We start from the raw sequence: 26,595 nt of genomic DNA on the forward strand, positions 1-26,595 counted from the left end.
TCTGGACATGCTTAAAACCTGATATCACATTTCTCATTCTTTTGAAAATTTACATTTCATCATTTTCTTATCTTGAATAACATTAAATTTTGGACTTCACTAAGTCATCATTGCAAATTTATCACAGGGGAGGGTTACTAAGATATTATTTCTACTCAATTTTTATTGTCCTATTGGAGTGGACCATGTAGTGAATATATAATATTTTAACTATAAAAAGTGCCCCCATCTTTCTAAATACAAATAATTTAAGTAATCGTTTTCTCTGGTAATGGAAGGAAAGAACTATATACAATTACATAAAATAAAATATTAGCACCCCTGCTATCACCTACTAAGCAAGTTAATTTTAGCTCTGAGAGCAGTGAGTGGGTAACAACTTGGTTAATCTTTGACCAAGTCTCATTTTCTCTACTGCTTCATAGCATGAATCTTGATTAATTTGAATGATTTCTCTCAAATGCACCACAGATGTCCATCTCTTCCCCTGAGCTTATGTGCAAAACTCTGTTAGGAACTAAAATTTAAGAAGTAATCTCCCTGTGCTCCTGTTTATTTTTCCTTATTTAAGGAAACTTCCTCTTAAAATACGTTAGTTAAAATTCTTTCCCTCTTCTGTGTATGAATTTACCAAAGAATTTTGAATCATGAAAAAAATTGCACACTTGACGGTAAGTCTGTAAAATTAACTTTTCTAAAGTTTTATCACCGTGGTGTTTATTTTTGAAAGCCAGAGATCCCACTAAACACAAAGTGTACTCACTAAATATGATATTAAGTCTAGAGCCTAATTCATATTTTGCCTCAAATTTACATAACTTATGTATTTGATGTGATGTGGTTGGTCAGTCGCCCGGTAAATTAAGTCACATCTGATATCTGATACCATGATTCCGTCCAGTCCAGCATGATTCACTTCACTCAGAATCATTTCTAATGTACCGAAGTTTTGTTGGACAGCAATGTTGCTAAATTTAATCAATGAAATCTCTCTTTTCTATAAGTCATCTCCATCCCAGTCTGTGTGAATAGAGACCTTCACTCTTCCAGAAGAGAATAAAAACGGCTTTACATATTTTATTCTACTGGGATATGTAACAATTACCATACAGTTTCCTCCACATTAACTGAAGGAAATTAAATACTCTACGTTTACTTTCTATTACTCTTTTTTTTTACTGATCCTCAAAAACTTGTTAACCTTTGAAATAAGCTCTTTTTTTGATGTAGTGTGAGTTGTTAAATGTCCCCTTTAATAAATTAGTCTAAATACGTTTACTATACAGTGAAGAATGAAAGAACCTCAGGAGGAATGTATTCAGTCATCCTGCAGGGAAAGACGTCATGGTCTGAAGGAAGGTTCTAATTATAGGGTCACTGTTTTTAGAAGCTGGTAATAATAAACACTGCAGCTCTCTCCACCAGCCATTGCCACACTCTTGATGACTGCTCCAGGATTACAGAGACAGAGTCCTTTAATAAATGACAGCCTAAGTGGGACTTTATCCTCCAGTTATGGCTTCTACCCATCACTGGGGCATTTGACTTCAAATAACAACACATGGAAAAGCAGCTGTGTCGGAGTGAATTCCTCACTCTGGAGGAAGAACAGGACAATGTAGTCCTTCAAAGAAAGACCAAGTCCATAGAGTCTTGCTGAAACAACTCCGTTGGGAGAGCATTAGGCCGAAGAAAGGTCAGGCTGCGAAAAGCTCTCAGGGTCAAATTCATTTGGCAATCTTTCACCAAGAAAAGCAAGATCTAGTTTGGTTGGCAAATAAAACTATTCTGAGGATGGGTACCTAATTTCATGTACAGTAGAATTTTCAACTATTTCATCAAATTTATTAGGATTGAATTTTAATTACTTTTTAAAATTGGCTAAGTACATAAATACCATAAAGGGAACAGTCCAAAATTTAACGTATACTACATTTATGAAATCACTAGCACTATTTTATTTTCTTTTTTCTTTTTTTTTTTTGGAGCTGGGGATCGAACCCAGGGCCTTGCGCTTGCTAGGCAAGCGCTCTACCACTGAGCTAAATCCCCAACCCCGCACTATTTTATAGCAATGAAAGTCATTTGCAAAATAAAATGTTTTGGGTAAAAGGAGAACTCTCCTCTGAAAATACAGGAAAGCATTTGAACTTGGTGAAACAGATACTAGCCACTTCTCATTGATATCAATGAGTTCTGATTTACGTCAACTAAATTCAGTGAAAACTTCATTAGAAGCACTGGCATAGGACATAAATATTTTGGTTCTGAAAATATCAATTTTTATCTGATACATAACATGAAAAAGACTGACAACTGTTATACTGATTTGCTTAATTTCATTCTTGATACTCAAACATTTTAAAGCTACATATCTGATCTCATATTTATTGTCAGAGCTATAACTGGAGTCTATAATTCCATTATTGGGAATAAAAGGGCATTACTTGGAAGTCAAGTTTTCATGTTTCGTCTCTCATGAAGACAGAAATTGAGACGTGTATTTCACATTCATATTTACATAGATCCATATGCCTCTCATGTGAGTGAATGAAACACAAGGGGTTTCGCCCTGGGGAGAAAGAAGGCGGCAGATGTGGAGAGACACAGGGAAGTGTGGGCACAGTTCCTTACTGTACTTGTGTGATGAGGTCACAGTGAAACACGTTACTTTGGAATTAACGTAAATATTAATGGAAATGAAAACAATCACTTCTTAAAAGTTATCTGTGATTATGTGCATCTCTTTCTGTCTATGTGTGGGTGTGTGCACATATTAGAGGTATCCTTGGAGGTCAGAAGTAATCCTCACCCCACCGCCCCTGAGCTGGAGTCACAGACAATTGCCAACTGCCCATTGTGGGTGCTGGGAATCAAACGTGGGTTCCCTGCAAAACAATATCAGCTTTGGAATGTAACCACTGAGCCAGCCCAGACATTTTAAAAATGATATTCAAATTCAATGAAAAAAGAGACAGGGGAGTCTACACAAATAACAGAAGCATTAACATGTAAATGTGAATGAGAGCTATTATGAATACAAGACTTGTAGCCAGGTTAGATTGGATGATGTCACAACAGAATCTCAATGTATCGAAGCTTCAAGTAACTTTGTGACAGACTCTACTGATTTTGGTAAATGAATTCTGTTTCTTTGGGAAGTGGTTCGGTTGAAATAGAATATTTTCTCATATTAATGTATTCGTGTGTGTGTGTGTGTGTGTGTGTGTGTGTGTGTGTGTGTGTGTGTGTGTGTGTAGGCATGCAAGCCAGTGGAAATCAGAGGACAACTTGCAGAAGTTGGTTTTCTCCCTCTACCAATAGGTTCTGGAAACTGCGGGTTGACCCTTAGGCTTGGCACCTTTGCTCAATGAGCAATTTTGCCGATACATGAGAAAAACAAAAAGAGGTTGATGCTCTACCTGGGTATAACCTGGTTTGCACCTCCCCAGCAGGGTGGGTTACCTTCTTTACTACTTTACAAGAACTCTTGGTGCTTTGGACTTGTGCGGTAGCTCCTTGCTGATGGTCTGATTGGACTCCTAGATCTCACCTCCAAAGGCTTTGAGTAGTTTATCCCAACTCTTTCCCCATCTCATCCTTGCTTCCCGCTCTGGTCCCTCACCCTTTGATGGTCTACAGGACTTTTGGAAGAAGAATAACAAATCAAGAAACGATTTTGGTCTTAACTGAAGCATTTGCCGAAAGAAGAAATTTCAAGTAACCAAACTTAACTCTGAAGGAAAAAAAAAATCTATCCTGATAAGCATCCTGCCTTATCGCTTTTTAGTGATTTGTGTTGTCAGCAAACAAAAGCCATGATGCTATCTGCAAAGAGAGACTAGAGTGCTGCTGATGGCCTGGGAACATCATCATAAGGCAAAGGAAGACAGATGTGCACAGCTAGAACCAGCTACTCGACAGGAAGTCAAGGATTCTGCTTGATGTGTGTGCCACTTTGCTGGTTCTTTGTACTGATTCTACTTTTTTAAAGGCTGCTGGAAACCTTTGTGGGCTGGCATCCCTGTATAAGATGGGCCTGCTCTAACTGCTGCACTTTTAGATACCCTGTATCCAATTGGGAATGTTTTGGGTGATAGACCACATTTTGTTGTGGCCTTCAGTTTGTATTAACTACTGGCTATGTTGCTCTACAAGGAGCAAACTTGATTACTTAAAAATGGTCACGTTGAGGCTTTATTTTAAGCTTTTAGTACGCCGATTTGATATAGTTTGTACTTATTTCGATTCCCAATAGGTCACTATTTCTAGAAAGACTTCCTGAATGTCAAACTGTAACCAAGTAGTACCTCATGTTATATGGAGAAACATTTCAAAATAAACCAGATAATACATATAAATGTTTTTCATACAGTTATAGGCTATATATTTTAATTAAACATTAGATATTAAGGTTGATGGATATCTAGTATATTCTTAGAAAATAATACTGAAATATAAATTAAATGCTTATTAGAACGTATATTCTTATGAAATATTAAAACAGCATATATTTTTAACTAAAGACAAATAAATAGGCGAAATTATCACGTTGTCTGGCTTTTATCATTAATTCAATAGTCCACATCACGTAAAGTACATTTACTGCTCCAAATTAATATACTACTATTTCATCAACAAGTGGCCTTAGAAACCCTGCTTGCTTTTGCAAATGTAGCCAAGGACAGTCCTTGTCTTTCGCTCCGGTGTTTCCTCATCGTAGTCCCTGCTAAGTGTAATCATTCATACCTCCATAATGTAACGTGACTTCTGAAAACGTAAAGGTGCAGAAGAGACGTGTCAGGCGGCATGAACAACTGTGATGTGAGACCAACAGTTAAAGACGATTTCAGTCACACAGCTCCCACAGCTCCGAGCTCTCTAATGCTGTGACACACACACACACACACACACACACACACACACGCCTAGCACATACACCCGTTGCTTCTAAAGGGGACACTATTGGTTAGTCTACTCGTTTTACCTTGGAGTATTGCTCGTGGTCAAGTTCTTGACTAGACCCAGACCCTGTTGTCTGCTTAAATCGGTGAACTTTCATTTTCATCTGTCTCGTTCGCTCCTCCACTACTAAGCTTGCTGCAAAAACACACAATGGAAAGGTCGTTAAAACACACGAAACATCTTTCGGGGAGCTGGTTCAAGGCTTCAAAGCTTTAGAAACAATCTGAACTAAATGGACTTCAGAAATAGACCATGACGGTTAATAGAGCACACGCAATGCAGAATGGACAGGAGCTAATAGCTCTTACGCTGAAGGTGGAAGGGATTCAGGTCACACCAGACGGGCGACATGAGTGTTAGTAACCGGAAAGAGGCCCTCTGTCTCTTCGCCTGACGTGAGGTATTCTCAACTCTCTTCACTGGTGGTTACGAGAAGCCAACTTTGTCACAGAATGGTGTTTTAACTATGTTCAACCGGCCGTGGCAGGTTAACTGCACATAAATCTGCATACTGAACACACCACACACAGATGGACATGCTTGCTTGCATGCACACTCCCACATGGCATCCTTGGCTACAGAAAAGTCACCTGAAAACTAACTGATAATCCTATTTTTTTGTAGAGATCCTTCCTATACCATGAATCTGACCGACAGCTTTCAATGAATATCTGCTACCTACACAAATGGACTTACTTGGAAAAAAATAAAAGGTACCTATTTTTGAAGGCTTGCATGAACCGCATACATAAACTTCCAAAATTTTTAAAACTGTATGCTGTGTTCTTTAGCTCTTTTGCAATATTATCCATGAAGACATGTATCCCACATAAGGCTCTGTTGTGGTAAGAAGCAAGTATGATAGCGGGCAAACTGAATGGTCTTCAGTCTGTCTAAAGTCAGGATCCACCATAATCTAGCTTAAAAATTGTCTATAACTGCTGAATCTTTACAAATGGAGAGGAAAGCGCTAAGGGTACAGTTGTGTGTAAATCATTCAAAAGCTTGTAACTGTGCAGAGTGAGATCTAAATGAGTTTTGTTTACAACTTATCTATTATCGATTCCCCTGAGGGATCAACCTCTCATAAAAGCTTTTAATTAATGTGTAGGGTAGAGGGGTGTGTGTGTGTGTGTGTGTGTGTGTGTGTGTGTGTGTGTGTGTGTGTACTATCCAGCCTCTAAAACAAAGGCTAAAGTTTGTATGGGAGAGTGTATATATGTGCATGCCTGCGTGTGGCAGAATGTGTCTAAAACTTCAGCTCAGAACCTGAGTCATAAATTTGATCACACCACCACCACTTTAATTTCTACCTTACAAGGAGTCAGTTAACTAGATGGACTCAGTCTATAGCATCACAGTTCTGAAACTTAGGCAAGTGACAGACGTTTACTTTGAAGGTTGTCCTAAAAGACAGTATACGGTGTCTACCTTTAACCAGAAGACGATCAACGAACAGCTTGAACAAGGTCATTGGGAAGCTTGTTAGTTACATGACAACACACACAGTTAGTGGTAGCGGTATGAAGCAAGCTACAGTATGACAGATCTCAGGAACTGCAACGAAGTTATGAAAACTGGATTTTTATATGCCATGAGCAGTACAGAGGGCATAAAAGTACAGACGGTAAGTATATCTTCTCTCTGACCTTCACCTCTCTCCTAAATGCCTCCCTGTACAGTTTCCCCTTGCTTTGTGCTTTAATGGAGCTAAAATATCTGTAGTTGTACTGAATAAATAAAGCTCAAAGCAATACAATGCAAATCTCAATTTCATACATAATTGAATGTGAGCTCAACAGCCTCGTCAAATACTAGCTTTAAAAGAAACTTTCTAACACTTGCTAGATTAATGCTTCGATATCCTGGCACCTAGCAATTCTTAACGATATTTTGCAGAAGGTACAAGTCCGGAACCCCTGGAACGGTCTCTGTGAGTAAACCGTGGCTCAGTAGAGTTATTTTTCCTTCTAAATGCCTGCAACTTAGTACTCATTTCACAATACTTAAAGTTACGCTCTATTAATGCTGCAGGAGTAAGCGAGCTGAATGCAAACTGTTTTCAGGGTCTTTATTACTAGCTTCAGAAGATTCCCAGTATACTGCCCTTATACGCAAGATAGGTTGTAAAATCAATGTTTCCCTATCAACAGGGTAGAGGCAATCTCCAATAATATTATCGCCCAAGATCACCAGCAGACGCCACCCGACCTTCCAGTGAATCCAACAGTCGAGCCACCTTCACGCTGAAGCTCAGATTTCAAACAGAAACGAGACACAGAGAAACCTGAGGCATTTACTTGAGCAAGGAGAAGGTTGGGTGAATGCACTGTGTTGCTCAGACCTCTTCAGCATGGCTTCTTTTTGATGGCACCAGGCATTGATTCAGTATTACGAAGTAACTGTACAAGTTTAGAGTCACACCCTTAGTATGAATGTGAGCACTGTGTTACTTGGACACATCCTTATATTCTACTTCATTTCTCAAATACATACTGTGACACAAAATGACACTCTGTATACCCTAGCAAAGCTAAAACTATCAAACCTCACACCTAAGATGTGATTCCACCAATATACATTGTTAGTAGGATAAATAATAAAAATGATCAAAGTAGGCTGTGTCCTTGGAATAATGCCATTCCTCCATTATTTTGCTCTAAGCAAACAGCCACATATCAAATTTTCCAATATCTAATTTCATAAAGGGCAATTGTGCCTAATCATTCGAAGGATTCTATTCTCTGATCAATTTTAATTCTAAAGGCAAATTTTAAATCTGAGTTAAAATACTTTACAGACCCAGCTGAGAACCTTGCACCAAACTTACTTTTTAGGTCATTCTGAGTGTCCGTAGCAATTTTAAATAACACAACGCTTAAACTGTCATTGAATTACAAAAAGATTTTTTTAAAAAAATCTCCTCACTGTTATCTTTCATATATGTGAACTATTAGAACCAAATAGTTACTATTCTACAATAAAAATATTATTTAGTTTTAATAACAATTTGGTTTGTATATCATTTTCAAAAGAAAGAGGAGTTTACCATAGACTACTTTAACTATAATTATAAACAGTTCATGAAAGTTAGTACATTAAATCATTTCTGTCCTGTAGTTCCCAGATGAGGGGTTGAACGGCTGAAATTTGTCTCAGTCACTATAGCCTGAATGCCCTAAGTTGTACTGAAGGAGAACCTTTTTCTTCACAACAGAGTCTTGTTCATTGTTCTGTGCAATTCAGGTACTTTTTTTCAATGTCATGATGTCTGTCGAAATCCCATCAAAAATGGAGAGAAATAAACCTGCTTCTTTAGAAGCCACAAAGACTACAATTTCTCCCCTTCTGAAACTCAATAAAAAGAATTCCAATTGGAGCACAGAGGTAAGATTAGCAGTTGTAACTTACAAAGTACTAATAATTTTCTAGTGGAAAATATTCTATAGCACTGAAAATAAAGACGAGGGTTAAAAAGCATTTATCTTCTGTAGAGGGATTTTAATCCAGCAGCATGGCTACTCTGGCAAGGGAATGAAGACTATATACCACCAGGCTGGTATTGAGACACACCCTTAGTACACACCTTTAATCTCTAACAATGAAGGTAAGGTTTGTTTGTAGAAGGAAGCAGCCATGTTTGAAAGTGATGTCTAATTGAGGGGCAGACAAAGTGAAGAAGCAGAGAAGGATTTGACAGAGTGAATCAGAGAACAGCAGGAAAAGGGAATAAGCAGAGAGAGAGAAAAGAGGAGGGATGCTGTGATGTGTGTGTGTGTGTGTGTGTGTGTGTGTGTGTGTGTGTGTGTGTGTGTGTGGCAGTTTTCCTAGGACAGTTCTAGAGACAGATTACAGAGAGAACAAGCCAGACACAGGTGAAGACAGAATGAGCCAGAGAATTAGGAGCCTGAAAATACTCCATAGTTAGTATGAGGCGAGGCAGAGCAATTCAGTGAGAAGCTGAGAGAAGCAGGATTGAATCAGTTAGCTTGGATGATTGGATTATACGGAGCCTAGAATTTTTCAAGCCTAGGCCTAAAGATAGTTAATACAGGGAAGAAATATTTAGGGTTCTGCCTCAGCTTCATTAAGCCTCTTATCTCAAGAAATACAAGCAATGTTTACAGGCTTTAGCTTACATACTATGCTAAGAATACTTTATATATACAGATGTGTGTGTGTGTGTGTGTGTGTGTGTGTGTGTGTGTGTGTGTGTGTGTATTCCATGACATAGGAGTGGATGTCTAGAGGACAATTTACTGTATATTGTATACATAAGTTTTCTCTATCATATGTATACTGGGGATTTAACTCAGCTATGGCTGTCAGCCTTGCAGGCATGTTCCTTTACCTACTGAGCCATCTCATGGACAAAGAATTCTTAACCTACTGAAAATGTGTAAATGGCTTCAGCTCATTCCTAGATTCATATAGATTCATGATTAAGAGGGACAGGCTTCTGTACATCTACAAAGAAGCCAAATTCATTCATACAATTCTCCCTGAGCATGCATGTATTTAAATAGAACCACCTCTCATATTAATTTAAAAGCTTAGGAGTAGAAAATTGTTCATTTTATCTGTGTGTAGATGCATGTGTGTGTTTGAACAAACATATGTGTTTGGATGTCCAGAGAGGCCGGACGAGGACACTGGGTCACCTGGAGCTGGAATCGTAGGCAGTTGTGACCTTTCCCTGCGTATACTCAGATAGAGAACACAGAGCTTTTCAGAGCACACTCCAGAGCTGCAATAGGACTTCTGTACTCTCACTTTGGGCAATAGGACTTCTGTACTCTCACTTTGGGCAATAGGACTTCTGTACTCTCACTTTGGGCAATAGGACTTCTGTACTCTCACTTTGGGGCTTCCTTATTTCTAACAGCAACTACCTGTAGCCAACATAAATAAATGAATAAAAAAATGCAAGAGACTGAACTCCTGGTCCTAAGGTTCAGTACTAATGTCTTTCTACTCTCGTTATTTAACTCTTCCCGCTTTCTTCTGAACTCCCACTGTCAAATGCAGGAGCCTAGCACAACTGTCTCCTGAGTGGCTTCATCCAGGAACAAATGGAAACACACGCAGAGACCCATAGCCAAAAGTCAGGGAGAGTTCAGGGAGTCTTGTAGAAGACTAGGGGGACAGGATTGAGCAAGCTGGAGCGGTTAAGGACACCATAAGGAGACCTTCAGTGTCAACTAAGCTGGGCCCATAGGGGTTCACAGAGACTGAACCATCAACCAAAGAGCACACAGGGGCTGTACCCCCACCCCGCCCCACCCCCGCACACACACACTCATAGCAGAGGTGCAGCTCTGGTCTTCATATGAGTCTTCTATCCTTGGAGCAGGGGTTGTCTCTATGGCTGGCATTTGAGCTGCTTCCCCTACATGGACTGTCTGGTTGGGCTACAGTTGGGGAGGATGTGCCTCTACCTCCTGGGACTTGATGTCCCAGGGTGGGGTGTTACCCAAGTGGGGCTTCCCCTTTTCTGTGGCGAAGGGGAGGGGGGAATGGAGAAGACTTTGTAAGAGCAGGACTGGGAGGGGAAGAGGGAGCTGGGCTGCAATTAGGATGTAAAGTAAATAAAATAATTAAATTAAATATAGGGGGGAAAAAAGGAGCCTTCCATACGTGAAAACTAGAGAATAACAAGTGAAAAAAAATACTCCTAAATTTGAGTTCTCTTTCTAGAGCCCCATCTTACAATTTTATTTAATTCAAATATCTTTTAAAAGATTAATAAATCCTTAACATTTGTTAACTGAGTATTAAAATTTTTACATATCACTTTCAGAGACAATGTTATCTTGGGAATGTTTCTCATTTGCTTAAATGTTATAATTATATGTGATTTGATAGCATTCTAAGTTAAAATAAAGTTTTCATATATTTATATTTCTGTAAAAGTGAATATGTACCAATTTCAAAATCTGTAAAACTGGATAAATTAACATAGGCTTACATTTTGGTATTTGGGTCTGGAGAGATGGCTCAGTGATTAAAAGCTCTGTTCTCTCTGATGATGCAGGTCCTATTCTCAGCCATCTTTTTTTTTTTTTTTTTTTTTTTTGGTTCTTTTTTTCGGAGCTGGGGACTGAACCCAGGGCCTTGCGCTTCCTAGGTAAGCGCTCTACCACTGAGCTAAATCCCCAGCCCCATTCTCAGCCATCTTTAACTCCAGTCCATGGTATCTAATGCCCCCTTCTGGCCTCCAGGGGCACTGCATGCATGTGGTGTATGCACAAATCATTGGTGTAGGCGAAACACCCAAACGCATTAAAATTTCTCATATATTTTTTAAGTGTTTTCTGTGGAACATGATTTTTAAATAAGCAAAATGAATTTCTACATTAGGTTTCTTGGGATAAGAAATATCTTTATCATTGTCTTTGCAAACACTAATTCATATGAGTCTATCTGAAGCACAGTAACTTCTGGACAGAATATCTGAGCCAGTTTTTGGTGTATTACCATATCTCATAGTTGGAGAATTAAAATATCTGCCCCCTACTTGAATGACAACATTGTGTTACTTTGGAGAGAGTAAAAACCCTCCTTATCCCAGTGTACCTTCCAAGAGGAGAACTGATAAATGACCCCACACCTAAAAGCTGTCAGATTGAATGTAAGATTCTACAGTGACTTTGGGTACTGAGAACAGCTAGAAAAAGACATTCCTTCATCTCTTATCAATACCTGAATCACGTTAGGTGACACAATGAATGACCCAGCTTGAGACCCATCCCATGGGCAAGCACCAATCCTTGACACTATTAATGATACTTTGTTACGCTTGTGGATAGGAACCTACCATAATTGTCCTCTGAGAGGCTTCACCAAACAACCGACTGAAACAGATGCAGAGACTCACAGCCAAACATTAGATGGAGCTTGGGGAGTCCTCTGGAAGAGTCAGGGGAAGGATGGAGGGACTCGAAGAGGACAGGGATCCCACAGGAAGTCCAACAGAGTTTTGGGGGCTCTCAGAGCCTGGACCACTCACCAAAGAGTAAACATGGGCTCGACCTAACCCCACGCATATGTATGTAGCAGATGTGCAGCTACGTCTTCATGCTGGTCCCTAACAACTGGAGCAGGAGTTGTCAGTAAATTTGTTGTTACCTTCCTGTGGATCCAGGTCTCCTAACCGGGTCTCCTTATCTGTCCTCAGTGAGAGTGGATGTGCCTAGTCCTGCAGTGGCTGATGGTTCTGGGGTTGAAGAGTAGGGTGGTGTGATACCCAGGTGGGCTTCCAGTTCTCAGAGGAGAAGGGGAGGGGGAATCAGGGGAAGAGCTACATGTGGGGGGACTAGAAGGAGAGGGGCTATGATATTGGGATGTAAAGTGAATAAATGAATAATTCAAAAAATAAATATTTTCTCTGGAGCACTGCACTTTACAAAGTAAATTCACTCCTAGAGACCCAGTAGGGACACACGGCAACACACTCTAGAGAGTAGGAAGTATTACACATTAAAAAGATCTGGCTGACTGAACTGAAGTAGGGCCAAAAAAAAAAAAAAAAAAAAAAAGGTTGAACGTAACGGCATTTTAAAAGTAACTGGATCGTAAAATGTTCTGCCCAGGAAAGTGGGCTGACATTTGATGACTGAGAGTGCAATGTTGTCAGTGTGGACAGACATTCTTCTTTGTTTAGAAGCAATCTGGTAAAAAAGATAAGAATGAGGATTGGCTGATCTAAAGCTGAGGCTCGTGGTTCTGTAGCAGTCCAGCTCTCTCTGAAATGCCTCCATTTTAGTCACAGTTCCTACTTATAAAGAGGAGGGAGTCCTGAGAGAACCTCTCTTGCTGTCTTCCCCCCACCTCAGACTTGTGAAAACAGGGACTACAATGATTCAGTTTTGGGTTCCATTGCTTGCTTTCCAACACTTTAAATTCACCGATTCACCTAAATGTAGGTGTTATGAGAAAAATGAGCTGATTTTTTTTAACATTGTTTAAACTTAAGAGATAGTGTCTTCCCTTGACGATCAACCTTACTTTCAGCCTCGAGCAAGCTAACGATTTGTCAGGTCCTCCCTTAACGTCTCCATCAGCACTGCCAATACACTATGCATGAGAATAAATCTGTAAAGGGTTTGCACTCCGTGCACGTTTCCCAATGCTGGAGCACCTGCCTGCTAGAAAATGAATTCCAGTTTGCACGTATAGAAATGTTTTCGATTGTTCTTGAGCCTTGACATAATTCCTCTTAGATATTATACGGCATTCAATAATAACGAGGACAGAAAACGATAACCTTTATCCAACACGAGGATCACAAACAGTGACAAGCAAGTTAACACCTGTGGAGTGGATATATCAGTCCGGCTTTACGAAAATTACAGAAGGGAGTCTATTTGGTCTAGATAATTGAAAGGGCACACTGGCAGAGGTGAAGAAAAGTATTTGCCAAATAACTGCTCACATCTCACCGCAGCCACATGACCTCACCTTTTTTGTTTTAGCTTGCTTCGTTTCCAAGAAACTGCCTGGAGAATGCAAGGTCACCATCCTCAGGTGAAATCCTGGGAGCTCCAGCATACCAAAATGCCTCTGCTCAACAGACAAGACCAGGTCTGGATGGAAGGATCATCTTTTGGTCTCTTCTGCACTACTTAAGGTCAAACGGCTGCCACAAAAGCATTATATTCTTCACTGAAAGGTGATACCTTGTCAAAGGGCTGCAGGAACACTTAGCTCTCTGGTGTGAAGAGGGCCTAGTCTTTAGGGGTCAAATGACCTCTCATGTTTGGCCACCTTACTCATGGTTCCAACATTAACAACAACAGTGATACACTCAGCTCATTGGAACAGACTCTCTCCCAGGTGTGCAGTATCTGAAGGACTTAAACACCTAGACAGTGGACATCAAAGAGACAGGGCACAACTGGACACCGTGGTTAGACATTTTTCCTTTTCACTCTCTTTACAAATCTCAGGAGGAAGAGGTAAAGAAAGTCTTTGATCGGGTAAGGTACATCTTTCAAGGATTGTTATGTAGGAAATATCTAAAGCCCTAATGCCTATTACAGCGTGCTCTCTAGGAAATACACTCAACAAAACAGAATGTGAAGATCAAAACCACAACTTCTAGATCGTGTAACTTACTGTTTGTCCCTCTCAGTAGCTAATTTTAAAGATGCAGCAATGATCCAGTAAACAAAACCAACGTGATATTTATAATATATGCTGACGTAAAAGGGCTGTGCCTGAATGATCCAGCCCAAAAGATTAAGGAATATGAACCTTGCAAAAATATCCCCCCCTCCCTCTCTCTATCTAGATGTCCTTGCCTCTCCCACAGCTCTCTATTGCTCTCTTGAGGCCACAGTTAGGGATGGAACCCAGGGTTTCATGCACACTCAGCAAGCATACTACGATGTATCTAAAAATTCTAAATATTATAAATCATAGCCTACAAAAATGGGAAATAACTGATTTGGCCTCTTATGCTATCCTATAAATAATAAATTTTAATAAAATTATAATCTTTTGGTACTATTTTAAAGACAATTAGGAAAATATAAAATTTAAAAATTACAAATTGGTTAACTTAGAGCTTCGAGCCTAGATCTTCCCATTTTACCACTGTATACAATAATCCTTCTAGTATTATAAATGATTAATGACCTATACTAGAGTTAATGCAACAGAAACTAAGAAAATTTACATTTTCACGTCTACCTAAATTCAACCTAATTAAGGTTAATGGTATATTGCCACAAAATTTCCTTTGCATCGCTTAACCCTCAAACCGTTTCTGTCACCGGTTAGCATAGAAAAGTACAGGCAATATGCTTTAATATTCATTATAAAACTTACATGAAAATGCAGTTGACTAGCATCATTCCTTAAACAGCTATTATAATAATTACCACACATTTCATCAACCAGGTAGAAAACAAAACGTAACAAAATGCCCCCCCTTTTGTTCCTTTGAAATCATTACTAGAACTCTAAATGATTTTCACTATACAGGTCTATGAATTACATACCCCTTATAACTAAGGACAACATATCCTTTAGGAAACATAATACAATGTCTTCCGTTATGACTCAATATTGCTTCCAGGAGGCAGAGATAATGAACTTAAATACCATACAAAGAAAAAAAATTCTAGAAATTTATCATGACAATAACATTTTTTCTCACCTTGAAGTCATTTAATTTCTGGTTCACTTTTGATCTTCGTTTATCATTATTTCGATCCCCCAAACTACATTCATGGGCTCTTTAAAACTGTCCAAGAAATGTACCAGAGAGGGAAAAAATTGGCTTACTTTCAGAATGAACGGTTAAAAAAATAGGCCTTTAAAAGCAGTCTGTGAAACCTAAAATGATAACATCTCTCAGCTTTCAACACAGAAGGAGTCAAAGGTAAATTAAGTTGTGTGAATATTTATAACTCTTCACCTGAATTTTCAAGCCCAGTTGTGATATCTATTCAGATTTAAAGGGTCTGATTCATTGTTGGTGGTGGTGGTGGTGGTAGTGATGGTGTTGCATGGGTGATTTAAGGAGAAACCAGGCACAGCTGAGTGGTCCACAGCTGAATTAGTAAGTGGATGCATGAAGACTGAGTGGTCTCCAAGACCATCATGTCGTGTCATGAAAGAATCTGTTGCATCTTTATAGAGCAAAGAGGACAGAACACACACTACGGTCAAAATCTGGGACCACCTCACAGCACCTGAGAAAGTCCTTAAGACTGCCTTTCTATGCATGTGAGCGCTATTTAGATGCTACTCCGGGTGCTTGGTAAGCACCCAATAAACAGGGTATTGGAATGTCTGTTCCAGGGAGTTTGAGCAGGGTCCTCAGAGTTAGGCTCACCATGTATCAAGTGGGTGACCAACGAGGGTTCAGGTTTTCAATCTCCTGAAGCTTTGGGTGCCTCAGTTAGAAAGTAGAGAATATTAATACTTCTATTCTGGGTCGTTGTGTCAATATGAGGCAATGCGTGACACTCTTAGTCGAGTGATCAATATGTAGGGAATGATGAATTTTGTTCATCGTTGATTATGCTCTGGGACATTACTAAGACAGTTCTCTATAGGTAGATTGGACAACTGTCTTCCCAGAACAGTTACAATCTTAGCACTGTAAGTGTTGCATCATTTCAGAAAAACTGGGGTTTTCAGCTGCAAGCTAATTTCGTCTACATATCATCAAAACAGAAGCAAACCGATGAGTTTATTGACCTTTGCAGCCAGTAAAGTTTGGTCAGTCCCATCGCTCATTTTCTTGGGGAGCAAGCATTCGAACCACATGAATTCTCTCTTAATGATTATAGAAGAGGGACTACAGATTATAGATAAAGCATTTTCTCTTCTTTTCAGCCTCAAATGTGTCTTTGAAAAGAAAATCTGAACTTGCTTTAATTCCTTCTGGGCTGAGGGTCACTGTCAGTGGCTAAACTATGCTGCCTCAGACCCTATAAGAGGAAGACACCACCCTTAGCTGCTGAGTCTTGCTGGATGAACTGTCACATGTGTTCCTTTCGTTGATTCCAGTTACACAGTGTGTTCTGTGAGGCTTATCTACACCCTAGCTCAGCGGCTCAGCTGGGTCTACCGCCTGTCAGTCAGGGCATACTGAACCATGAGAACATTAACATACGATGTGGTCTGTAGCAAGGTATTAGGGTAGTCATTCTTTGTTAAAAAAGCAAACATTCTGTTGTGTCACAGTGAGACTTTGCAGTAGCTACCTGTGGCTTTTAGTTGATAATAACAGAAAACCTCTGATCACCTGCTCTTCTAATAAGCTGTTGCTCTGAATCTTTGGGAAAATATATTAGAGATGCTTACAATATAAAATTCAAAGTACTTTTTACCATGTTGTTAGCCTTGCAAATCTAGACATATTCCTCTGAATCTAAGAGAAAGGACCAGTCACTTCTGTAGTATTGAATGTAAAGTTGCTTCTGATATGTAGAACAAGGATAGAAGATGTTTGTGAGTGTACTGAAACCCAGGATAACAGCTTCTTCATTTCACTGAAGAACCTTTTGCTTTAGCTACTGTTTGACGTAAATATGTCAAATGGTATGCTCAAATATGTACTTTATGTGCCTGACGTTTAATTCTATTCATTATAAGATTAGACTAAACAATATTATCTGTTGCTTATCAAGTAGTATTGAAGACTGAATTATTGGATATTATCTACCATCCTGAGATCCACAACATATCCCAGGTATATTAAGAGTCAAGAGTATAGCATTTGGTATTGGAGTTTTTTAAAACAGGATTCTCAAAGTATAGTGAAAGAAACTGAAGAAAACACCTTTTAGTTCTCTACTACTGATAATGAGTAAAGGGCAAGGCTCTCTTATTTTGTGTGTGTGTGTGTGTGTTTGTGTGTGTATGTGTGTTTGTGTGTATGTGTGTTTGTGTGTGTATGTGTGTTTGTGTGTGTTTGTGTGTGTGTACATGTGTGTGTATTTGTGTGTGTATGTGTATGTGTATGTTTGTGTGTGTGTTTGTGTGTGTGTTTGTGTGTGTGTTTCTGTGTGTACATGTGTGTGTTTGTGTGTGTGTGTGTACCACTTGTGTGCAGACACACAGAGTTCAGATGAGAGAACTGTGTGATGAAACTAGACCTATAGGTGGTTGTGCTCTGCTTAATGTGAATGTTGGGAGCTGAACTCAGTACCTTTTCGAGAGCAGAACAAGTTCTCAAGCACTGATATATTTTTTCCAACCCCCAGGGTAGATATTCTGAATATAGATGGTGCTGTGATCACGATTAGCTTTGAGAATTACTAAAATAAACAAATCAGTTCAAACTGCCTTTAAATACCCAATAAATATACCTATAAACATCACACAATTAAAGTGTGATTAAAACACTATTAGAGCGATTTATAAATTTATATTTTAAAAAACTAATAATCGGGCCTAAAATAATTCAGAGTAAGAAGTGATGTGGGCAGTACAAAAGTCCAGAGTGGAAGCCAGAGACTCACTTGAAAATTAAGGGCAAAGATCAAACATAGGCTGTCACTCAAAAGTCAAAGGGGAGAAGAGAAATTGTCTCAAGGGCTGAGTTGGCTGAATACTGAATTATGTGTATCCTGTATCTCTCAGATGAATAGGATTAATACTCCAACAATACTGAAGCCTGGAGCTCTACATGATTGAGTTAGCTGCTCCAAGCACGCCTGACTGCAGTGAGGGTGAGAAATCCTACGAAGCCCGTTCTATCTAGACAATAAGATGTAGGGACTTTCATTTATGTACCATACATGCAACCCGGGGATATGGAATTACACGAAGGCGACCCAGGGATAAGTAATGAGTGTGTCACTGTTAATTTTAGTCTTAAGATGTCTCCCTCCTTGATATGAGTTGTATAACATGAATCTGTTTACTATGAAAGAATTAATAAGTGGCAAAATCACCTCAGAGAAATAACGGCCTGTGAAATATCAGAGAAATAACTACTTGTTAAATAACTTTGGTCATTAATCTGACAGTATCATAACTCTTACACATGATAAAAGTAACAGTATGAATGGGTAGAAGTTACATTGATATTTACCTTTAGTGGAAGAGTAACATTTTTCTTGTTCTTCAATGAATTAAATGCACATAATGATGGAAACAAAAGAAAAGAAATCAGCAAATTCATAGTTAGACATGGAAATGTGAGTTAACAAAACGGCATGGATAATAAAGATGCACAACACATAAGGTGGCGAGGTAAACCATGAGAAAGCTTCACAGGTGGTGAAATCAACCCAAAAATGAAAACGGCAGTTCAAAGATTTAAACAAAACAAGGATATCAGGATAGAACCTGTTTGATATTCCCAAGGCGATGCCACACTATTTCCTCTTGCCTTGTAAGAACTACACAGTTTGGCAACAATTTTATTAAAGCGTTTTAATTTAAACCCACCACTGCCTCCCACTGCAAATGTATTGAAAGCATACTTAAGCTGCATAGAAACTTGAACTGTAACACTGCCCCTTCTTATGATTTGAAGTTGCATGTGATTGAGCCTACTTTTCTGTTGAGTAGAAGGTATGTAAGTTTTAGCAAGGGAATACTTCTGTAGCATTTTCTGTGAACAATATATATATATATATATATATATATATATATATGCATATATATATGTATATATGTCAATGTTGGTAGTCTTTGTCTTCAAATGAACTATATAGCAAATACCTCAAGATGAAATTATTCACTTTTTAAATATTACACATCCTAGATGTTCCACAAAACATTAGCTCTACCTCCTTGCTGTTATACATTTTCTTGCAAAATAACTGGCCACATCTAAAGGAGCTGCTGGTGCTGTTTCAGGCTTTAAGTAGTACAGGCAATGTCAACAGATGCAACCAATGGCTCGCCCTTAAGCGTTGGTTTGTGAATGGTCTTTGTGTGCTTCATTAAGAGGCATCCAGGAAATGCAAAAGTGACCAGACATGATTCAGAAAAACCACACATGTTTATACAATCAATCCTGAGTGTCATTATTTTATGTAAAATGACTCCATATCATATTCAATACTGAGATGCAATCGAAGAAATTTCAAGAAACTCTCTGCTTTCAATTTTTACATACTGCCAAGAGAACCCTAAGGGATAGATTATATATTAAAGTACTCTATCTCAAAATAAATACTGCAATTACCTGCTTTTCCTGCCATCTACTTTTACATAACTAGACTTCAAAGTAGTAATTGGGTCTAATACTCCATCTTCTGAAAGGGGGCTTCAAATATTTTTAAAATAGTAAATAAATGTACCCTTTAAAATTATAGCCTTCAAAATTAGAAAAATCTGTTTATAGTACAGGTGGTACAGTGCTTGATGAAAATTAGGAGAATCTACCCAGAAAATCAAATTATTTTTTTATTCAACCTAGGAAAATAGCATAGATAATCATGTACAAAAAAAGTTTTAATAAAATTAATGATTGTATCAAGAGAGTACATCGCTTTCTAGGAAACTAAATCACTCGGAGCATTTGTTCTTACCAATTAGTTGTTGATCAACTGGATTACTTTTAAGAGCAGTAAGCCAGGCCTTCACACAAGATTAAATAAGAAAAACCAGAAGTCGTGAATAGGATCTTAAGCAATCACAAATAAACCAGAGTTGGTGTTAATTCCCAAACAAGGCAGTACTACAGTCCAACAACCCCACAGACAGGGCAAGGACTGACACACCTATGTCAGGGACAGTGAAATTCATCATGAGTAAACTGCTAAGGCATAAGGCATAGGCTAGTTCATGAATCAGATTTCCAAAGCAATTGAAGATCAGTGTGTTGCGTGAATGGTTCAGCATGAAACACACCCAGAAGATGACCGAAAACACTAACGTCATTTACCACAAGCCCCAGAGCATGTGTCAGTATCATAAAGTCATACTTCAGAGTGCTCAGATTGAACAGGACATAATGACCGTTCTGCTCTAGAACCTCTGTCTGTATCAGAACGTTTCAGGAACCGTCAGCAGCCAACCGTGCTTAACTGAATTAGTTCTCATAAGAAATAGCAAAATAATTCCAACAGTCTCATTCCCACTCAGTCCCTTCTTCCCGCCTCAATCCAATCCGTACACACTGACGTTCTCCCTGAAAGACAACTGCGGATAGGAATATCGTAAAACAGCAGATGTGAACGAGGAGACATAAACTTGAGAAATAAATGCTCTAAAACATTGCTATAATCCCGCTGTGCACCCCCACACACCATGAAGCATTTTACTTGAAACTGAAGGAAATGCAAAGAATTTTCGGACCACGTGACTTTGCCGGGGTTTCCAGTGTGACTGATAACCCTGGGTTTAGAGAAGCATCTCAATTTATGGTTCGTTCAGTTGTGCAACAAGAGTTCATGGAGGAGGTAACACGCCATCACCTCACGGTTGAAAAATTAATGTCTCGACAGCTGTACTGCTGGTGTAGTTCAGATCATGTTAGGCTTGCTTAATCGTCTCAAAGCATTCCAAAAGAAAGAACCCCTATTGGAGATGTGGGTTTTACAATCGATTACTGGTTTAGGAGGGAGTTTCACCGAGACTGCGTTTTCCTAGTTGACTAAATGTATACATTCGTCTCATCTCTGAACATGGTATACCAACAAGAAACATGATTTAAAAAAAAAAAACACAAATCTGGCTGTTGTAGCTTTTGGTACCATTGGCAGTGTTGACACCAGTTATTCACACTAATATTCCTATTATCAAGTACTTCGCGGGGTAAAATAGACCACTTCCATCACCAAAGCCATGTGATCTGGGAGGGAATGTGAACAACCGACAGCGTTAAGAGAATTCAAAAATTGAGTCAGCCAGGCGTTTCCCAGGGATGTGCATTTGCAGGGGACACTTTACTGTATTCATTGTTCTTGAGCCACAGCCCTGAGCTAGAGAAAAATCCAAAATTTCTTTTAGTCTTTCTTCATAATAAAGGTGATAGAAAATACTAATATCATTTGCTTGCTAGGAAACGGGTCAGGAAAAAATAGAGTTTTAGTCCAGCATTTCAAATGTTTAACTCATGTACTTTAATCCTGGTTTCTATTAAAGCACGCCATCCCTCCACCAAACACACACACACACACACACACACACACACACACACACACACACACACACACTCTATTAAGAAAACAAAACAACCCATGTCTGCTTAATCTAAGAAATCCAGGCAATGTGGCTTATGAGAAAATAACAAATACATATTTTGAGCAATATCCATCATCAAACTGGTTAAAACTCTAGATATTGGCAATGGAGCTAAAATAGAAAACACTAATGTACGACCTAATGATCATATTTAATTTTAAATATTTTCAATCATAATTTCTTAACAGATAGCACTGAGGTTTTGAAAATATGTGTCACCTAGTTTTGTGCTTTTGCAAAACTGTTAGGGACTCTATCCACATCAGTTAAACCATCATCTAAACTCAGTCAACATCACGTAACAAAGGCTGCTAATTGTTACATGGTATGGACCAGTAGAACTAGGTGCTGGGGCGGGGCGGGGGGGTAAAAGTACAAAAAACCAAATTCCTAAGATTCAGAGAGTTGCATATGATCTCAACAGCACAATTTAATTAAATGGGGTGTTAAGAGGAGAAGGTTCTCGACTCCTGGTGTTTGGACAAATAGCTCTCTTTTTTGGATACCTTGTTCTATACTGCCGCTTCGAACTGGCACCTGTGGGAGCTGTCTTCCACGGCGACTGCCGAAGGATGTGTCTGCTGGAGGAGACTGGGTTGGGCTTCCTTGTCGGTGCGTTCTGTAGGCAAACAGCAAGGAGAGGGTGAAATTCCAATACGGTTGATGAAAAAAGAAAAAGAAAAAAATGCCTTTTCCAGTCACTACTAAAATAGCCATAAAACAACTAAATGGGTTCTTATAAGTGAGATCAGATACTTTAAATGACACACACACAAAGGCAACACTATAATAGGAGGTTGAAGGGGGCAGGGCAGGTCAGGATCTGCCCTACACATTCTGCATGGTGAATTCTTGAATTAAGCAGAATGGGACTTGCTTTCTCCTAACCTTCTATGAGGCTGTCGTTTCTTTAAGGTGTTTACGTTTGGCAGCGTCATGACAGAACTGACCACACCTCCGGATATTAAAGAAAAGTAGTTCGGAAGGTAAGTTGCCGATCGGCTCGCACTGGGCTCAGACTACAGTGGAACCTACTTGAGAGGCATTTGGAATAATGAGCTCTAGATGCACAGCCTGACACCAGTTACTGATCAGTTGTGCACTCAATTTTTTTTAAATTAACGCAGAGAGCAAACCCCAAAACAGATATTGAACAACCCGGGACACATGCTCCAGGATATTCCAATGGGAGGATTAATATCGGAGATGAGACTGTGGAGAAGCATGCAGGAATACCTCATTCTCACCCAGATTAAGCTGACCCCCATCGGCTGGCGTTCAGAGACTTTGTAAGTAAAGGAATGTTAGACACTCCATGATATTATGAATGCACACGATAAGGCTCCTTTGAGAAACCCTCTTCCGTTTTAATAAACAAATGCATAGTTCGGTTCTGAGCCATCTCATCATAGAACATTTCATGTGATAAAGTAGGTATGATATGCCACACACGGATGAAAGGACAGCACACAGCCAGGTTCGGCTTTTGATGGGAGCTAATCGGCAGGAACTAGAGAATATATGGCCAGCACAGTGAGTAGATGCGGGTGGTAGAGAATATGGGAGCAGGTCAAGTGCCACAAAGCAAAGATTTAAAAAACTATGGTGTCGTAATGAGTGGATGCTTCGAGTGCGCAGGGAGGAACAACACCACACCAACACCCGGCAGCAGAACACGAATGCTGGGCTGGACACTGAATAGCAACCTTGTCAGAAGTGGAGAAGGTGGCGCCGACCCTCCGGGGGCAAGGTGGTGCATAGAACACAGGGTTCTGACACTAGAGTGCTCGCTCGACCGTGAACGAGTGGGATGCTTTCCCCTAACGACCGGTTGATCGGTTGCTCTTGGGGTTGCGTATCCCCTTCTAGAAAGGCATGGTGGGAGAACCCTAAAACATCAGTGCCAGAAAAGATCTTCAGTCAGCAGGTTTCGTTAACTTAACACCAACACATCTGTCCAAGGAAAACCTGGATACTCTTAAAGTACAAGAGGGACGCTTGCCCCACACAGTTATTGAGATGGGAATGTCACTGTTGACAATCCACAGGTACGTAACATTATAAACGACCAAACTAGGCTGTCTTCATATAATCGACTTCTCATGAACCTTCCAGAGTCAAAGAGAAACCCTCTTAACTGTATGTCCAGTGTATCAATCATGTAGAGCAGAAGGCAAGAACACGGTAAAGATCTGGTGATTGAATATGTGTGTGTGTGTGTTGTGACAATGATTAACACCATCGTACTCCTTAAGAATGTGAACTGGAAATGTGTGTACACTTTAATAATGTTCATAGTTTGATGGTGCAAGCGGCGAGCCTAGGGTAAGCAGAACGCCACGAGAGCGTGGCTCTTCAGTTTAATCTAAGACTGAGAAATAAAACTGAAGCTTAAACAATACTTCATTGACTTATACACCCAGTTAGGCAGCTAATGTGTAGGTAGAATGGGTTTTCTTACATATGACAGTCTCTGAAATGCAATTGTGAATACAGGGACAGTTGTCTTCATATGGTACTCAAAAATCGGGATGAAAAAATTTTCTGAATTAATTTCTAAGGATTAAAATAGGATCGCAGACACACACATTTGTAATAGGTGCTTTTGACATATGATAGACACTTTTGCTCCTCGCGGCAGTTTAGTATTGTTTTGCTGACGGGTGTGACTGAAGTGACTGCTGTGTATTGACAAGAGCATAACAGCACCTCATCCTTATAAATAGCAATAATTAAAAATGTGTTTATTGTCTTAAGTATGAGAACAGCACATACTGGTTACCCAAAAATGTATCTATTGAAAATTTTATTCCATTTTTATTTAGTTTCATATTCTTTTAAATGAAATATTTCTTGCAACAAGACTGACGCTTGCTTTCTTTGAGCTATGTCTTCCATTTCGGAAGAGTGAAAAAGGAAATACCGGTTTTCAGAGAACAAGGGAGTGCAGCTTACATCTGTGACAAAGGTACGCTGTATCCCCTTGTGCTGTGGATTAAGGCTTTATTAGATACTGATTCATGTCCTGAACCCTCACCTGTCACTGCCACTTCCAAGGATAAGGAAACTGGTGATGTTCTACTTATTCTCATAGTTTATCTGTGCTGAATTGACTTTTGCACTAACCATCTAAAACTGGCTGAGAAGTGAACTTATATGACCATATTATTTCCAACACCAAACAAGGTTTATCTATTCCTCTTTATAAGTCATTATTAAAAGAATCATATTGTTCAAAATATATGTTTTTGACCGTGGCTTAAAATTAAATTGTACAGTTGTCACATCAGTAATAGAGTGTCTCTTGGATACTACAATTTCACGTCAACCTTATTTCATTCCTTGACGAAATTTCTAAGCACCTAAGAACAACACAAGTGTGACCTTGGATAAGGATAATTTTGGTGAACTTTATGTTTCACCCAGTTGTATGGAAAAGGTTATAACAACCATTTTTAGAAGGAGATGAGTGGATTCTAGATGAATAATTTAGTATCCTAGCTCCATAACTTGTGACTTGGAGAATTGGGTGTCAGCTGGAGGAAGACTGCAGTCCTGGAGAAGAGCCATGGTGTTCCAAGTCAAACAGTTTGCACAGGACCTGTTTTACTTATTTTTTCCTTTACATAAAGTAACTGTCCACATGCCCCAATAACATAAAAGGTTCTTGGTACAAGTCAATCTATGGAGTGCAGACCAGAGGAGAAATAAAGCTACTTTGGTTGAGCAAGAGAGAGATATGTGGCCACAAGCTTGAGCTCCAAGAGAAGGAATTGGGAAAGAGATAGCCAAAGTGTTGCAGAGGAGAAGTGACGTGGTTAAGTATGGTTTGTTTAGGCAAACAGATAGGAGAAGTGGTCAAGAAGTTTCAAGGTACAATAATGTAGAGTTGAGAGTTTCAAGGCTTTTGAGCCTTGATAATTTTTATAAAATGGGTTATACTAAGAAGGGAAAGATGTCAAAAGAATGGGAGAAACTTAGAATGATCCTGGTAGGGAAGAAAACCAAACATGGATGGCAGAAAATAGAAGTAAGTGTGAAGAAATAATAACATAAATAATAATAAGGTCTTTAATGTTAGTGTAAGGACATTTAAAATTTAGGCTGTGTGTGGGGGGGAGTGCATTTACAAGGATTCATATGTGTGCATAACTGATATTTTGTGCCATGGCACATTTTGAATTATATGTACCTCTATTTCTATAAGTAAATTTGAAGAGCATTCATTAACTTGCAAAAAGACGAGGGAAGAGTGCTCGATACAGGATCCACACAGGTTTGCTGAGAACCGAGAGGCCCTTATTTTCTGAAGGTTGACATAGGTGTATGAAATTGATTCTTTACATTTTTTTGTGCTGTCTACTTCAACCTGGCATGCTAGAGGAACATAGGCAGAACAGAGGAGCGCATGACCTAATTACTGGAACAGAACTTGTTCTTATACCATGGGACAAAAAAGAAAAAAAAAAAGAATTTCTAACAAATTGTACACCTTAAAAATTGAGTGATTTAGTATGATTTAAAGGGATTATGATGTGAGTTGGCAATAAAAATGTCTATAAAATCACATTTGCTGTGTCTGCTCTGTGTCCTCATTCATGAGTATACACATATATGTACACAGTAGCTTGCCGTCAGCAAGTGTGCATCTAAATAGCTACCCCTGGGTTTAATCACATCCTAACTCTGTACACCTTACTCTACAGTGTTGGACATCAACACGGCTCACCTCAAAACCTTAGGTCTCTAGCCAGACATTTCCGTTTTTGCAAACAGTCACAACTGGAGCTTAAAACTATGGTTTGGAGGATTTGTTTTCAATGATTTGGTAAAGAAGTAAGACTGTACATAGCATTTAAGTTTCCAACGGTTTATTCAGTGCTACCTATTACAGGCCTGCGAATCTCCTTCCCACAGTTGCAACACCTGCTTGCTTGTTTTGTCATATTGTGACTTGTTTTTTTTATT

General features: G+C 39.2%; 1 protein-coding gene across 49 annotated transcripts in view; it reads right to left on the bottom strand.

Moving 5' to 3' along the window:
* Rims1 (regulating synaptic membrane exocytosis 1) overlaps nt 1-26,595 on the bottom strand; it is a 499,647-nt gene that overhangs the window by 89,375 nt on the left and 383,677 nt on the right. For 17 of the 49 annotated variants that reach the window (NM_001398595.1, XM_063267779.1, XM_039084268.2 and 14 more), the window contains 3 exon segments: nt 4,988-5,100; nt 22,134-22,246; nt 23,334-23,516. In NM_001398595.1, the coding sequence (NP_001385524.1) occupies nt 4,988-5,100; nt 22,134-22,246; nt 23,334-23,516 (409 nt within the window). 49 annotated transcript variants of the gene reach the window in all.

Source organism: Rattus norvegicus, chromosome 9 (genome assembly GCF_036323735.1).
Source record: "Rattus norvegicus strain BN/NHsdMcwi chromosome 9, GRCr8, whole genome shotgun sequence".
Taxonomy (NCBI): Eukaryota; Metazoa; Chordata; class Mammalia; order Rodentia; family Muridae; genus Rattus; species Rattus norvegicus.